Source organism: Anser cygnoides, chromosome 13, assembly GCF_040182565.1.
Source record: "Anser cygnoides isolate HZ-2024a breed goose chromosome 13, Taihu_goose_T2T_genome, whole genome shotgun sequence".
NCBI classification, from domain to species: domain Eukaryota; kingdom Metazoa; phylum Chordata; class Aves; order Anseriformes; family Anatidae; genus Anser; species Anser cygnoides.
The window spans coordinates 7,266,621-7,282,616 of NC_089885.1; the positions used below are offsets into that span (position 1 = coordinate 7,266,621).

Consider the following 15,996-nt stretch of genomic DNA (forward strand, 5'->3'; position numbering starts at 1 on the left):
TCAGAGGACATGTTCTGGTATTCCACAACAGAGAAAGTAATTCTCTCGAGTGAAGTAGTATTTGGTAGTCACCTGGGATGTTTCTTGTTTGTGTAGCAGGCTGTGTTTGTACGTGGCAAACTGGACTGGTAAGTCTGATTCTTTCTTCTGTGACAGGTGACTTTTGATACAACCAGAAATTTTAGTGAAGGAGCCATAAAGAAAGAGAAGCCTGAAAAGACTGACACTCCGAGAACACGAGCACAAGGGGAAAAAAGGGTTTGAAAGGTGAGAGTGTATTTTTAGAGAATGTTCTATTTTCTTAAGATTTGCTAGACTATTCCATACCAAGTAAAATCCAGGAAAGGAGATGCTACTGTTTTTTTTTGTTTTGGTTTTTATTTTTTTTAAAAAAAAAAAGCTTTGAGGAAACAGGAGGCAACAAACTTGAAGCAATACTGAGTAGTTCTAAATTTGTGTGTTACTGCAGGAAAAAAAAAAGCAACATGACAATTCTGTGTGTAAGGCATAGATGAAGGAGTCTGTTATGATAAAGAGGTTGGACTAGAGACATCCGGGGGTCCTTTCAGGCTTGATTATTCTAAGATTCTGTGGACCTGGGGTGAAATCTGAGAGCTGAGGCTTGGTTACTTAAAATTCTGCATGTGCTTTTTATTTGTGTGTTTGCTTTTTCATTGTTCTGTGCTGCAACACCACAAATTAATGTCTTTATGCTCTGAAGTATGCCTTCCAGTTGGCTGGAAGGTTCAAAGCTAGAAACAAACACTTTTTCTGCCTTCCTGTCCACCCCTTTTTACATATTAGTTTTTCATTGTTGTTATCTTTAGGGCAGTGGTTTAGGATTTTTGTATGCAAGTAACAGTAGTATGTGGAAGCTTTAATATTTGGTAGTGTGTTTGTATTGCACACGAGACTGTCGCTGGTAATTAATCATGTTACACACCTCCATATTAAAAAAAAAAAACAACCCTTTGGTATGATCGATCTCTGAAAACATTGCTCTGCTTCCGTTGCTAATTGAGAATCTTCTTACTCAAATACTTTAAAAATAGATATTTTAAATGTTTGTGTGAACATTTTGTTCCTTGAATTTTCTGGAGTTTTCTGTGACAAATCATGTTGGTTGTTTAGTAGATCTGTTTTCTACAGGACAAGGTTTCCAAAAAGTGGTGACAGCTTCAGCTTGAATTTTTATAACAATGGAAATAGTCTTGTAATGTCTTTTAAATGGCACCCTCATGCTAATCTGTAGGGGAGCTTTGTTAAGGTAAGAATTAGATCTGAATGATCAGCTTCTGGTTGTGTCCTTGGAGACAAAAGATAATGTGAATCTGTCTTCTTGGCAGTGCATATAAAGAAAACCCTAGAATACAAACCGTTTGAAGAGACAAGTACAGAACTAACGTGTTCTAAATGTGTGCATCAGTTAGATGCGTGTCATCAATATGCAATGTTTTTTAAATATATCATTCTAACAGCCAAGATTTCTTATTAGCCACATGTGGATTCTTGGTGACTGGTTGTTTATTGTTAGCATTTCAAAGACTGACATCCAATCTCCCAGGACTCGAAATGTAAAACAAGTGTCGTCTAAATTGTCCCATATTGATAACTACCTAGAAAAAAACGTGGTGATGAACAAAAAGTTCAAGAGAGAAAAAAGAAAGCTAAGCTCAAGAGGAGAGAAGAGAGGCAGATAGATGGAGATGAAAAACATCCCCAAAAGCAGAAGGTACCAGCTGAAGAACAGCAGTGGCCAGAGAATATGCCTGAATGGGAAGAAAGGAAATCCCTGCTAGCTCAGAGAAGAGTGGAGTCTGTCAGACTGCTTACGGTCCTGTTAAACCGTGTGAAAGTAAGAACATTTTCAAACATATTTTAAGTTATGAAGGATATTTGTTAGATCTTGAATAGTTGAGTAGACGTTTGGTGTCTTGATGCTGCTCAAAAGAATGCCTTGAGAGTGATTAAGAAGGCCTGAGGTCCAAGTCTTGTGACAGTTTGCCCTTAGACAGTTTGCCCTACCCAAAGGTAGTGTGATCCTACCCAGAAACTTTGTCTTTGATGTTTGTTTGAGGCCTTGTCTTTACTGTGTAAAAATAGGGCTGGAAGGACCACATCAATCTCTTAGACTTGATCCAACATTGGAAACAGGGAGGTTAGGGAATGCAAAGGAAGATGTCTCTGCTTATTTTGGTCTCAAGTCTGCAAGTGAAAGAATTAAATTGATATGGATTATGCTGCTTTCATTTCTAATAGCTTCTCTGTTGGGGCCAACACTAAGCTATCAGTTTTGTTTGATTCAGCTAATGTCTTGAGAAAGTCAGCAGAGGACTGATAAAAATTGGAGTGTTTTGTAGAGAAATTATGTTTAGAGGCTTATTTTAGTGCTTTGGGATTAACAAACAAAAAAGTTTGAAATCGAAGGAGTGCTAATGTGATTTTTTCTTCACTATTTGCTATAGAAAAATTTGCTTGCATCTTTTAACAAGTGTGTTTTTCCCCAATCCTTAAGATTGGGGAAAAAGATTGATTCTAAAGCACTATCACTAAGAGTTGAAGTCAGAGGCTACAGTTGCCATTCTGTGTGAATTTTTAGGGCTCCATAATGTCTTATATTGACCTTCTTAATTGTGAAATTAATGAGTTAAATAAACTTTTTTCTTGGTTTCATCACTTGGAAGGCTTTAGATTGGTTGTATTTGGACCCATAAAAACTACATAGAATATTTAGAACAATCACTTTACTATATCTACAAATGTCTTGCAACTTTTCTGTTGCATACAACACTGATTGTGACGCTTTAATAAAACAGAATAAATATTTTCTTGTGCAGTTGTAGTGAGATAGATGAATTGGTTGAAAGATTAACTGTCCTATTTGAGAATGCAGCATTCTGAAACAATGAAGTATTGTTAGTTTTAGATTAGCAGTAGTGAGATTGTATGATCAAGCTCTGCATGAAGCCAAATTTATCCCTCACCTGTATAATTCTTCTGAATGTACAACTGCATATTTATGAGTTTGCAGTTTAGCAGTCTTTACTGTTCTCTACGCTCAATAAACGTACATAATCATTTTCCTGATTTTTATTTGAAGGATTTTGTACAGTTGGCAAGTCAAAAAGTGGATCCTTCACTGGGCGTAAGGAAGGACGATTCCTTTTCTGAAAGAGCATTAAAAGACGTTCATCAGGAACAGATTAACTCTCGTTGTAATACGCAAAAAGAGTTGAAGCATAAGGAGGAGTTTAAGTGTCAATTAACCCAAAAAAGCAGCAGCTTATCTAGTGAGGAAGGAGATGTGACTAAGTTCCATGCGTCTACTTCTCATATAGTCAGGACAATTTTAAATGACAGTACAGCCCTGAGTTCTGACAGATTGACTGGCAGAGATGTGCACAACTCCTTTGGCTGTGGATCTTTGCTGATTACAGTTACCCAAGACTGCAAAGTCATCAAATCTCTGGATGGAAGGGACTGCCCAACATTGAATGTAGTTCACACGCAGACAGTGTCTGAGGATGGTTGCAGAAAGCAAAAGGTTTACGAGACTGATGAATTCATTCATTATTTATTAAATTACTACCAGACACCAAGCTATGCACGTGTTTGCTTAGAGCCAAAAAATTCTGCAAACAAGTCCTGGTGGAAGAGAGTGGTGTCTGATGATGATAGTGGTTTCCACATCAGCTTGAGTAACAAACACGGCCAGCATTTCAGAGAAGTGAGTCTTGTACAAAACCTTAACAAGAGAAATTTTATTAGTGATGATAATTATAGACTGGTGATCACAGTTGGGGAATTGGAATCAACAGACACAGTGTTGAAAAACAAGGCCTATGCAAGTCAGCTTGCAAAAAAGTTGCAAGTACAGAGGAATGAGACACTCTCTGTTGATTGCTTACCATATGCTGGACTGAATCATTCTTTGGATTGCACTACCGTTACTCATGATAAGGAGCTCAATCAAGAAGATGGTAGAAATGAAGTTACCATACCATACAAAATATGTAGATCTGCTTGCAAATTAAAGGATTTGTTGGAAGAGATCAGTGATTCCGAGTACTTTAGTGAGGCGTGTGGTGGTGCAATGAAGAGAACAGAAAGAAGGTGTGAAGAAATGTACAGCAATTATGATAAAGGGTGCTTGCCTACAAGAAAGAGGGAGAGAAAATTACTGGTTTATCTTAAAAATGTAACTCTGGAAGGTCAAGAAAAGGAAAGCAGGAAATGTGACTTCTGTTCTAATTCCGCCCTTGAGGGCTTGGCAAGGCAGTGTGAACACAAGCTTAAAAAGTCATGCAAGAGGTCTAGTAGTAAGTTAAGACATGAAGGACAGAAAAGTGAGAGACAATCCAGGGAAGAGGAGAGAAATACTCGCAAAATGAAGAAAAAGAGAAAAAAGCTTTCTTCTAATCTTTTATCTGATGAATGTGGCTTTTCAGAGGCGGACAGTTGCATACAGCTGGAGTCACTTAGAAAGATACAAAGAAAATGTAATAAAGCATTCCACGACAAAGTGAAATTCAAGACTCTTCACACAGCTGTGGCAGCACCAGACATTACCGCTTCTGATGGCTCGCCACTTCAAGAGACTCTCCAGAGCCCAGGTGAGAAAGAGGTAAACTGGAGCTGAAATGAGTGAGTTTGATAGTGTTAGGTCTCTGGCAGGTGAGGTTAGTTGCTGCAGTTCTTCTTAAAGTGATGAATGGGTAAGTGTTTTTTTTTTTTTTGTACCATATTTGTACTTTTTAAAAACTGACTTCTCTGCAATTAAGGGTTTTGTCGGTTCAGCTCAGAAACACTGCAAGCAGCTGAGGTTAGAGAGTAGTATTTGTCTCTTAAATCAGGTAGCAAAGTTTCCCTCGTGCATTAGCAGATAGGTTGTTGTGCCATTAATAACAACGTGCATGCTAATGACTCACCATGCTCTAGACACTCACCAAAAAGTTGTTAGGCAGCTCAGTATGTGGTACATCTGGGTGGGAGGTACTGTCTGCAGTGAGTGATTTTAATATGTATGTGGTCATCTGATTTCTATACACAATTGCTACATTTCTGGATATTGTTACTGACAGCCCTTTCTCAATTCACTGTGCTTTCAAGTTTACTAGCAGCCACCTAACATCTGCCTCCCTGTACCTTTTTTTCCCCCCAACAAAGTCATTTCAAGTAACTTTTTCATATACTTATCTACAGGAGATGAGAGGAAATTAATGTTGAGAAGAGAGACGGATGCAGATGTCAGAGGATGCCCTCTCTTTCCTCTTGAGATAATTCAGACAAACCCCTGCTCAGATTCTTTCTGTGGAGCAGAGCCCAGAAGAGGATGCTGAACAGCTACTAATATAATAGCTCTTAAGCTTCTGTGTAGAAGTGGGAGAAGAAAGCCCTTTAGCCGTTAAAAGTTATTGGAAATACTGGGGCTTTTTTTGCTTAGATAATTCCTTCAGTCCGAATAAACTAAGTGGTGTAGTGAGCCACAAAACCAGAATTTTTATTTGCTTTTTGGATAAGAGGACCAAAATTTTCCCCAGGGCCAAACAAACTTGTATGGACCAGTTGCTAAGAATTCGAAGGTTTACAGATTGAGATCTCAGACTTAGTCTGATTAAAGGTAGGCAACCACGTAAATGTCAAAGTTACAGTATTTACTAGTAACGAGCCTGTGGAAAACAAACAAACAAACAAAACCCCACATGGAGATATGTAAGTCTTAGGGCAAGCATACAAAGTGCCTCCTCAATCAGATTGTTAAAATGATGGGACTGGAAGGAGTGGGGGACATGTGTTCTCAGTTGTGGGGAATAACAGCTTCCCAAATATGAAAATATCCTATCTTCTGAAAGTGTTTCTGAAAACTTGTCTTTAGGAGAAGGGATTTCACAAAACTTTTGTTAAATATAGTGCTTCGGAAATCTGAATGATGATCTAAGCAGAGCTCTGAATGTTGGACAGTAAAAGGGCAACGATTGTCAGCATGCTGACAGCTCGCACACGTGCAGGCTGAAAATTTGTTCACAAGATTTCAAAACCATGCCCTTTTGAAGGCACATGCAGTGAGATAGCTATTTAGTACAAGTTAGCTTACAGAAAATTCCAGAGGAATTGTCTAATGTTGTTAAATTTCTGCTGCATGGAGGTAAAAATGTGAAAACGCAGTCTAGGAGCTTGAGTTATATCCATATTTACTCAGCTGGCTATATTTAGAAGACAGACACAGTTGCTCTTGGACAAAGTCCCTTAGCAAGATATAGAGGATCAGTTCTAAGTACAATACACTGATTATTTCAGCTTTCATTTTAGTATGCTTAATTTATTACATGTCAATATACTAAATTAATGTGATGATGTTGCCTTTCTTTTATAGCATCTTACCCATGTTTGTAACTTCTGCTCTAATAAATTGTAATTAAAAAAAAAAAAAGTAATTGTTCATGGTAGATTGGTTTTCCCCATGTTCAGTATTGGTGACTCCTACGGGCTTTGCCAGACTTTATCAGCTGTCTCTTCGCATGTTCAGATGTTGAGTGCCTTTTCAGGATCATGAATAACAAATGGTTGCTACTCAAAGTACTGTCCATCTATTGCTTCTATCTTAAACAAAAACCAACAACAAACCCTTATTTTCTCAACAGAGTTATTTTCTGACTGTTTCGGAGAACATTCATGCCCCTCTTAAGTCTCCTTTTTAGTACTTCAGTAGATTTTCATTACTGTAAATTGTATTTGTTGACCACATAAAATGTTTCAGTTGCACTGCTATGACATACCAAGGGTGTTTTTTCTCTATGCAAAATTTACAGATTAAAGAAAAGAAGACAAAACTTTCCCCTGTCAGTCTCTAGACAGTTCTGTACTGTAAGTACCCTTTTCCCAAGAGGTAGCCCTTTCAATTACAGGTGAGGAAGTATTTATTTGTGTTAATCTAAGGGTGCAGGAACTCTACATTTCTTTCAGTGTAAATTTCCAGTGTTTTTATCAATGTTGTCACAACAGTCAACAAATAAATACACCAATTCTGTAATTGCTTCTTGTGTTTACCTACATTGATTGAAATTGATAAAGCAAATCCCTTCTATCTCCTCATTCAGTATAAAGCATTGTTACTGAATAAAAGACGTGCACATTCGACTGAGACAACACGGTAATTTTCATACTGAAATATGTTTTCCCTTTTTGTTTACAGGTGGGTTTATTTAGAACCTGTTCTCAGGTGGTTTAGTATTAGTTTCTCACTTTTTCTACTTGCACATTTAATTTGAGCCCCATCTTTCCCTATGCTGGACTGTTCAGTATAATCTTATTATCCTGAAGACTAATCTTTTAAGTTGTATATAACAGTTTGTTTTAAGACTCTTTAAACACATAGCTTTGTAAGTTAAATTTCATTTGTGTTTAGGAGTAAATGTCACATCTCAATTATGGAAGTTATAGAATGTTTATATAACTTGAACATTTAATAGGTGAAAAGAGGCATTAAAATCAGCATTCAAATAGTTGAGGAACAGAAATGTATAACATTCCCAGCAGAATTTCACATCTTTGCGTGAGCTTGGTTTATGCTGTTGTATTCAGACGGTGTTTCAAGGAGTGATGGGGTTTGGGTTTTTTCTTTTTTTTTATGAATTGTTGTTTACTGTGACACTTGTAGTATGAAGTAAGGCTCTGAGGCTGTAGATCTTGCGATACGTCCTTTTCCTCTAAATCCAGCAATTCCAAGCAGTGCATAGAAATATCTGCCCTTTTACCTCACCTATTGTAAAACCACTAGAGATAATTAAGAGCAGGCAGTGCCCAGATGAGGGAAACTTCTGTATTTTACGAAGCAGTGGACTGTATGCCACAACTGGCTGGGAATGAGACGCTGCTTGTTTTGATTTGCTCTAGAGTTCTTGAAGTATGTTTTCATGACACGAGTAACTGGTATTTCAACACTTTGGATGAGGGAGATTGACAATCTCTACTTTTAGTTTTTCATTGTCCTCCTTGGTTAATATACAAATGATTAAGTTACGCAGTGTGTTTTTTTTGCTTAGTCATTGCAACCAGTCAGTTGAAGGAAGAGATTAAGTTGCGATGAACAAAAAGAAGACAGAAAACACCCATTTTCTCTAGCACTTCAGGAGAAAATGTGTGCCTGCTGCTTCATGAAACCACTGTTCTTGTGATTCACTCCTTTCCCTTTCATGATGATTTTTTTCTCTGAAAAGGTACTGGTCTTATCTGAATTGTACTGCTTCCCTCCCAGGAGGCACACGTGCTTAATATTACACTTTGTCCTGTGTTACTGCCAGTTTTCTGTCATTTATTTGGGAAGCATCATATTGTGATGTGCAGATTCATACTTAAAATAGTGCTTGGTTCCTCAGGATTTGTTGTGGACTAACTTAAGAGTCAGCGTTGGACCTACTGAAGGGTGGGTTACAGCCCAGCCCAGTTCCACTGCGTGACAGCCTTCCAGAACTCCAGCTTTTGCTCAGTGTCAGCAAATACTTGTTTCTTTTATGCCTAACTCTGCTTTTGCAACAGTAAAATATGTGAACATGTTCTGAATTTAGTATTCTATTAAAAATTGTTATGCTACAGAACTACATTCAGAGCCATTCAGCTTGAACATGTTATACTCAATCTACATGTTGAATAACGTAAGAAAGACAGATTGTAGGCTGTAAAATTTGTAACACTGGGGGAGGATTAGCCATCACTTTCAGTCGCAGTAAATAAAAACACACACCACCATTATGCAAGACATTTATTTTCTGCCTTAAACAGATAAAAGCACATTTCGGATTTGAGGTAAACCATTAGAAGTAGTTTGCAAAACACAAAGGCCATGACAAGACTTAGACTTGTCTCTAGACCTTCATTAGGTAGTTCATACAGTAACACTTTATGCAAGCTATCTGGCTCAAACAGCTGCACTGTTCAGTGGGAGGCCCAGTGTAACTGAAAGGAAAAACACCATGAAAGTGTGAGGATTGAGGGAAAGTCTTTAGTTCTCACTGCAGTCGGTCTCAGGCACTTCAGCATGTTGTGTCAACATATTTATGAAAGTTTCTGTTGTGCAATGCACTCTACTTCTGAACAATTTTGTCTAGTTCACGCCTTTCCACTCAGGCCTCAGTTCATCATGTTGGTTGTGCTGCCGAGTTGAAACAACGCAGCAGAAGAGCTGAACCAGAGAAACTAAATAATGGGGAACTATACCAGACAGGCACCCAAGCAGAATCACCTGGACAAGAATCACATTTACAAGAGATCAACAAATCATTAGTTATCTCCCTGGAAATTTCTGGTAAAATTATACAAATGTATTTTGGCTGATAAAGGGGCAAATTTACATTTTTCCTCAGTCATGCGCATTTACTCGGCCTCCTTTGGTAGGAGACTAAGTTACATGGTTGGGACAAACCTAGTAATTAAGCAGAGACGTAAACTAAAAGAGCAAACAGGTGAAATGCAATTCAATAGTCAGTTCCCCCAGGTATAACATTGCTGGTTATGCATGAGATTTTGCCATTTCTTTTAACAGCAACATTCCAAAGCAACAAAAGCCTCGACGCAGAAATGGCTCACACCACGTTTTATTATTTTGTACAGGAAACTTGTATAAGTTACATGGACCATAAAGGTTTTTCTGCTAAAGGTGCATGTACAGGAGTACTTGTTAATCGTGCCATGCCAGCAAGTCTTTTTTAAGGCCTAAGAATCAACAGCAGCTGCTTTTACCCATTTAATCTCATTTTATTTAAATTCTTAAAATAGTTTTTCTAAGAAAAACGAACAAATGATAGTCCAGGTAAGTTGTACTTCATTATTAACCTAGTTTTTAAGGATGCGTAGTTACACTCAGTACCTAAGTAACACTTCAGATGTACTTTAAAAATAAACAAAGAGTATTAATGCAGCTGCATGACTGAATACATCAGGTATTCATCTGTCCTTACTAATTTTGTAAGTATCTAAAAGTGATTTAACCTCTCAAAAATTCTTGCCTTTTTTTTTAAGCAGTTAGTGTTTTATCTGTAAGCCTCTATGTAACTCTTTAAAACCCAGATTATCAGACATAATATTGAATTATATTGCACCACAAATGAGTATGGTGCTTCATGAACGAGCAAACAAAAAATATGAAACTGCAGCTAAACTAAGCAACTTCCTTACATGATTTTTTTTATGGCAAAAGCTGGTGGTACCGTACCCTTTCCTGGGGATATATATTTTTTAATTCACTATTGAATGTGCAGTCAATTCCTGGTTGCCAGGAATTGCCAACAACCTGGTCTAGTGGAAGGTGTCCCTGCCCATGGCAGGGGGGTTGGAATTAGATGGTCTTTAAGGTCCCCTCCAACCCAAACCATTCTGTGATTCTAAAGGAATTACAACCGAAGGCCCAGATCCTGCAGAAGCTAACGCTAAATGAATTTTAGTGGAATTTATGTTACATACGTGAAGTTATTCTTGTGCTTGTGTCCACAGTGCTAGGAGGTTAATGAAAAACTGGATTTCAACCCTACTCTGCCCTAATAGTGACAGAATAAAATCAGTCCTTTATTGCAAAAGTTGCAATTTACTTTTGCACAGATATTTTTTGTGCATACTTCATATTATGCAGGTTTAAAGGAAGACACACTAGACCTTTACTAGTTTATCACTGAATTTGAAAAGGAAGCCTAGAGCAATAAACCTGATTCACTGTAACTGGATTTTTTGTAAGCATTGTTGCTGTTGCAACTTGTAAAACAGAACTGGAATGTTACAAACGATCCCTTAAGATACAAAAATAGACTGTTCCTCACTGCACTTTCTAGTCTTTCTTTGCATCTTGGGCATCTTTTTCTTCTTCATCAGAGTATACAGTGGGTTCTTCCCCATTCTTCAGCAGCTTACCAACATGGTGATACTTAACTGAAAATTGGAAGAAAAAAAAAAATCAAGTCATTATTCTGCCCTGAAGAGGTACTTTTTGTAACTCCTGCTTCTATTTCATAAATTAACAAGAAGCCTCTATTGTAATAGAACACCTCTGAGCTCCTTGTTGCAAACAGTGGGGAGAAGGAAAAAAACAAACTACTTGAACAACTATTAGTGTTGTAATAAATTAAGAAATATGCAAAGTGTATGAAATATAATTCTTCTGTTGGCTAAGCCAGAAGATGAATTAATGTAACGACACATGAAAAATGAGGGACTCATCCAGCTAAAGAAAAGGAATCATGGATTCGATTATTTTTCTTGCTGTGCCAAAGCTAATTTTTGAGTGCAATTCAGCATCAATCTTGATGCCCAACTCTTGAAAAGGTAGATACAAACACTAGATTAGGTTAGAAATTTGATAACGTAGTTCTGTTTTCTGGGATGTAGTTGTTAACATCATAAAACAACCCTTCAGTGTGGCATGATTAACAGCCTTGATTAAAACAGAGCCAAAATAGCAGGGGCATGGCAGGTCAGGACTCAGACCTTCTAATGACATTATGTGGAGAAAGCTCCATTCCAACTAGTGATAGTAAATCTTTAATACCGGATTTAAAAACAAAAAATACTTGATTTCTACTATACAAACTTTGCATGTGCAATTTTTATCAAATAAATATAAATCCTTTCACTAAGATAAGTTAACTAATAGAATTATTTTCTGTCTTATCTGAGCAGAAATAATCCCTTTGGTGTTCACTGGCCTAAAAGGCAATATGAGATATGGAAGAGTTATTTTTCATCAGTAAGATAAATCATAGGAGGAAAAAAAAATCGTGCCAACAGGGTACAAGGTCAACACAACAATTTCCATAAAACCGTGGTTTGATTTTCTTTTTGAGTAGCAAGTTGGGACACATGGCACTAAGCCTTTTAAAAACCTACGCTGCTAAGCAGAGAAAAACAGGGCAACTACAAAAATGACTTCCTTCTGTTAATTTTATACCAAATGTCCCAAGTGTGCAAGTTGCCTTTTTCCTGTGCTGCTCTGGTGATCACTGGTACAGTTACATCCAGGGATGGCATTTGCCCATTCCTAATCATTTTGTGGGTAGAAGGTCAACTGGGCAATTTTCCATGAATCTAATAAAGTCATCAGCAAGGCAATACAGAATTATTGGTTATAGTATAAAAGTTATAGCTGTATCTAGCTGTATCAGGAGCCCAAAGGGAAAAAGGCCTTGTTCAAACGGTATTCAAAACTCAAAGTAACCAAGAAGTAATAATTCAAATGTTACTCGTACTTCTGAGAAGCTGGATGGGACTTAAGCTTCATTTTTCAGAGCTTCAAATTTAATTGTCTTTATAGATGGTGTCTTAACTGTATTAGAGGTGTGCTGTACTTCCAATTTCTGTCAACTTTTTGGGTGGTTTTACAGATCTTTTGAAAGAGTGTTTCCAACTCTCTTACTGTTCTGTAAGGCACAGAGGGAGGGAAGATGCCTTACATTTCTCTTAATTTTTTGAATAATGAGAATTTTAGCTGGTAAACTGAGCCATTAACTCAAAAGTAAGCTTCCAGACCGATGCTTCAAATTAGTAACAGACTTTTAACTGTTGCTTCCCCTATTACACGCTGGTTAGCTACTTCTTTGTAAATAGGTTTAAAATTACTTACAAGTAAATTGTGACTCCCAATCCCTCAAGGTCTCTTGCTGTGTAGCATTGAGATCAGAGAGGTCATCATAGTCATCCCTCAGAGCCTCCTTATCCAGGCAGAAAGTGGCAAGACCTCGGGATGCATCTCTCCCAGCAAAAATCCCATACGGGCCCTCTTTAAAATAAAAACATAAACATTATTACAGAGGCAACAGATGCTGTATGATCTTCAAGGATCAGAGTCTCCAGACTGAAACAGATTGAGTTCCTACCTTGACTTGAGGGTCAGAAGTATCTTAAACTCCTGAAATGTTTCCAGACTTTATTTTACTTGGTAACAAGGAAAAACAGAGGAAGAAGTCAAGAAACAAAACAATGGGAAGAGACACCGAGTGTGTTGGAACTTCTGGGCAACAAATCACGCAATAGTGTGTGGAACACAGAGTAAGAATAAGCATACAGATTGGGAAGGACATCCTCAGAAAGAGGAACAGAGGATGGATTTGTAAGCCTGAGGAGAAACGGAGGTTTTCTGAGAGATGCTGTGGGCTTAGAGAGCTGAAAGGATGACCTAACTGAAAACGTGGTAGTGATACTATAAAGTACTATCTTGGAAGTAATATCTATTAAGGCTTTCAAAATGCAAGATGAACTCAAATGACCAAAACGTGAAGTTCACAGTGGATCAGGGATACCTTATCAAGGCAGACTCTTGCTAAACTTCATTACTCATTAACTTGCTTGCATGACAAGCATGTTGCAACTGGACATTGAAAGTTCTTAAGGGAGCTTAAAGAAGCTAGATGTGAACTCTGGTTACCGCACAGAGCCTCCCATCTTCCACACCTCCCACAGTGACATTTTTCCTGTACTCAGAGAGAATCTTACTTTTCCATTAAAAAGAAAACCAAGTAGCCAGGCACTGTGGTGACTACGTTTTATACAAAGGACAGCTTTTAGTGTTGTCCAGAAGGGTAACATCTAAAGCATGGTTCTTAAGTCAAGTGGGTTTTAGTACTGACACAGAACTGTACAACTAACTCTTCTGTACGTATCATCTTGAGTGCTGCTGAACTCAGCCCAGCATTACTTAGTGTCAGTCTCCTGTCTTTGTGCCACAAGTAATAACCTCATCAAGCTCCCTAATATCTCTTGCAGTGTTCTCGTCTCAGAGTAGTGGTGGCAGCTCACTACCACAGCCACCAGATGCCTGGACAGCTCAAGAGTGGTCACACCAGACAGCAGAAATTTTCAGACCTCAGTGAAGCATCTCCGGAGACCTCTGGTAAAAGTGGAGGCGATTAAACTCGTATCTATGTGCACACACTCCCCCACCTCAGCACCAGCTGCTCTGTAAAGCTTACTTCATTCTTTGCACTTCTGAAGTGCCTGTACCCCTGACAGAAAGCTGGCTTAACCTAAGCGGCTACGTATTGCTTTAATATAAGTATTATGCAGTTCAGTAAGAGTTGGAATGGAATGCAAACACCGAGAGGACATCCCGCTTCTGCTGCCTGCCCTAACAGCTTAGGTAGGGGAAAATAAAAGAATAACGGCGCGATGTGGGCTGGCAGAGCTGGAGCCTTCCCAGCGCCGAGGCCCGGCCGAGGAGCCCCGGCCCTGCCCTCGCCTCAGAGCGGAGGCCCCCGCACCATGCTGCGCGCCGCGCCGCCGCTCCCCGCCGGGGGCAGCTCCCCGAGAGCCGGAGCTCCCCGGGCCGGGCTCGCCCCGCCGCCCCTCACCGGGCCCGTAGAACTTCCTGGCGCGGGTCACGTCGAAGACCTTGCCGTTGACGGCCATGAGGATGCGGGGGTCGCTCCGGCCGTCGTAGGGCCGCAGCTCGGCCAGCGTGAAGTCGCGCCGCTTCATCTTGGGCAGCGGCGGCGGGTCCTCCTCGCCCGCCGGCACCGCGGGCCGCTCGCCCCGCAGGATCTGGTAGAGCAGGAAGAGGCAGAGGCCCAGCAGGCTCAGGTTGAGCGGGGAGCTCACGATCTCCATCAACAAGCCGCCCCCCTCGCCGGCCGCCGCCGCCTCCTCGCCGGCCATCGCCGCCGCCGCCTCCTCACGGGCCATGGGCTCGGCGGGCTTTGAGGCGCGGGGCGGTGGCTTGCCAGGGGCGGGCCGGCCGGGAGGAAGGCGGGGGGCGGCGGAAGCCGGAGAGAAGCAGCAGGGGGCGTCGTGATGGCGGCCGCCCCGCCTCAGGAGCTCTGCGACCCGCCTCAGGAGCTGCACAGCCCGCCCCGAGGCGGCAAACGTGAGGAGGCGGCAGCGCTCCGGGGGTTGTGTCCGTCAGGTAATGGCCCCAGCCCTCCGGCGGCAGCTCCTGAGGTGCTTCTTAGAACGTGGCCGGCCGTAGGCTGCTTTATTCAGGCTTCTTCTCAGGGGAAATTTTGGTTGAGGAAAGCTTAAGGCGAAGGAAGTGCTGACACCTCCCTCTGTTTTATGTGGTGGTCGTGTGGAGCGCTGGCTGCGGCTTGTTGGTGTCACCCCATCCTGAGTACCCGCTGTGGAAAAGCAGAAGCCACTTTTGGGGTATTTGTCTCTGTAAAAGTGAAATTCTGAGTATTTCTCTCCATAAACTGTGTCCTTACCACCATTTTTAACGAAAATAAATAAATGTCCAGTCAGAATATCGTTATTCCCCTTGCACAAGTCAGTAAGATCACTCAGAGGAGATGCAGTGTGCTAACCTTGTAGCTTGGCAGGTGGTTCAGATGATTGCTTCAGTGGATAAAGGATATTTTATATGGGACCTATCATTGGGACATTCAGTTAAGTAAATAAGAAACAGTCCATTTCATTTATTTCCTAATTGTCAGGAATTTTAACTCTGTGTGCTGCCAGGGCTGCCGTTGAAGGGTTTTGCCTTTGGGATGCACCCCAGACCTCTCAGTTGTACAATCTTTAAACATATTGGCTCTGCCCTTGCAAGGTATGGTGTTTGGTTCCACCTGCTGTCTGATTTGGGAAGCTCCGTGTTTGATTGATCAGCACTTGGGCCTTGGTATATGCTGACTTTTGCTTCTAGCCGCTGTGTAACTTGAAAAACTCCTTGTTTCATGGATCTGGTGACAGAAACTTGTATTTGGTAATAAGGCAGGTCTGGATTTTGATCTTACTTGGGATACTAGATAAATCTCCTAAACTTTAGAATTATTAAAACTAGGAGCTGTATTACCTAACCTGGGACTTAATTCTGGTTAGCATCGATACAAAACTATTAGATTTTGTCATGTTGATTTTTACACGTTAGAGGAATAGATGTGGAAACAGAAATTTATGTGGAGATTTTTCTTTCATTGCTTACATTTTATTCAAGACAGAGGAGAAACCCAAACTCCAAAGCAACACCAACCCTGAATTTGACCATGAACCAGGCACTGAAGGGAGGGAAAATGCCTAGTATCCTAGAGA

At 40.2% G+C, this 15,996-nt stretch overlaps 2 protein-coding genes across 2 annotated transcripts; one reads left to right on the forward strand and one right to left on the reverse strand.

Annotated features, from left to right (window-relative positions):
* Positions 1–207: 207 nt before the first annotated feature.
* LOC106037674 (A-kinase anchor protein 17B-like) lies at positions 208–5,399 on the forward strand. The gene is made up of 4 exons (XM_048079151.2): positions 208–267; positions 1,621–1,855; positions 3,101–4,613; positions 5,203–5,399. Exons 2-4 carry the CDS (start codon positions 1,766–1,768, stop codon positions 5,337–5,339), a joined length of 1,740 nt encoding a protein of 579 aa, XP_047935108.1. The 5' UTR covers positions 208–267; positions 1,621–1,765; the 3' UTR covers positions 5,340–5,399.
* Positions 5,400–8,743: 3,344 nt separating this feature from the next.
* PGRMC1 (progesterone receptor membrane component 1) lies at positions 8,744–14,722 on the reverse strand. The gene is made up of 3 exons (XM_048079311.2): positions 14,325–14,722; positions 12,602–12,757; positions 8,744–10,914 (listed from the first exon to the last, which is right to left on the reverse strand). Exons 1-3 carry the CDS (start codon positions 14,653–14,655, stop codon positions 10,814–10,816), a joined length of 588 nt encoding a protein of 195 aa, XP_047935268.1. The 5' UTR covers positions 14,656–14,722; the 3' UTR covers positions 8,744–10,813.
* Between the last annotated feature and the right edge of the window lie 1,274 nt (positions 14,723–15,996).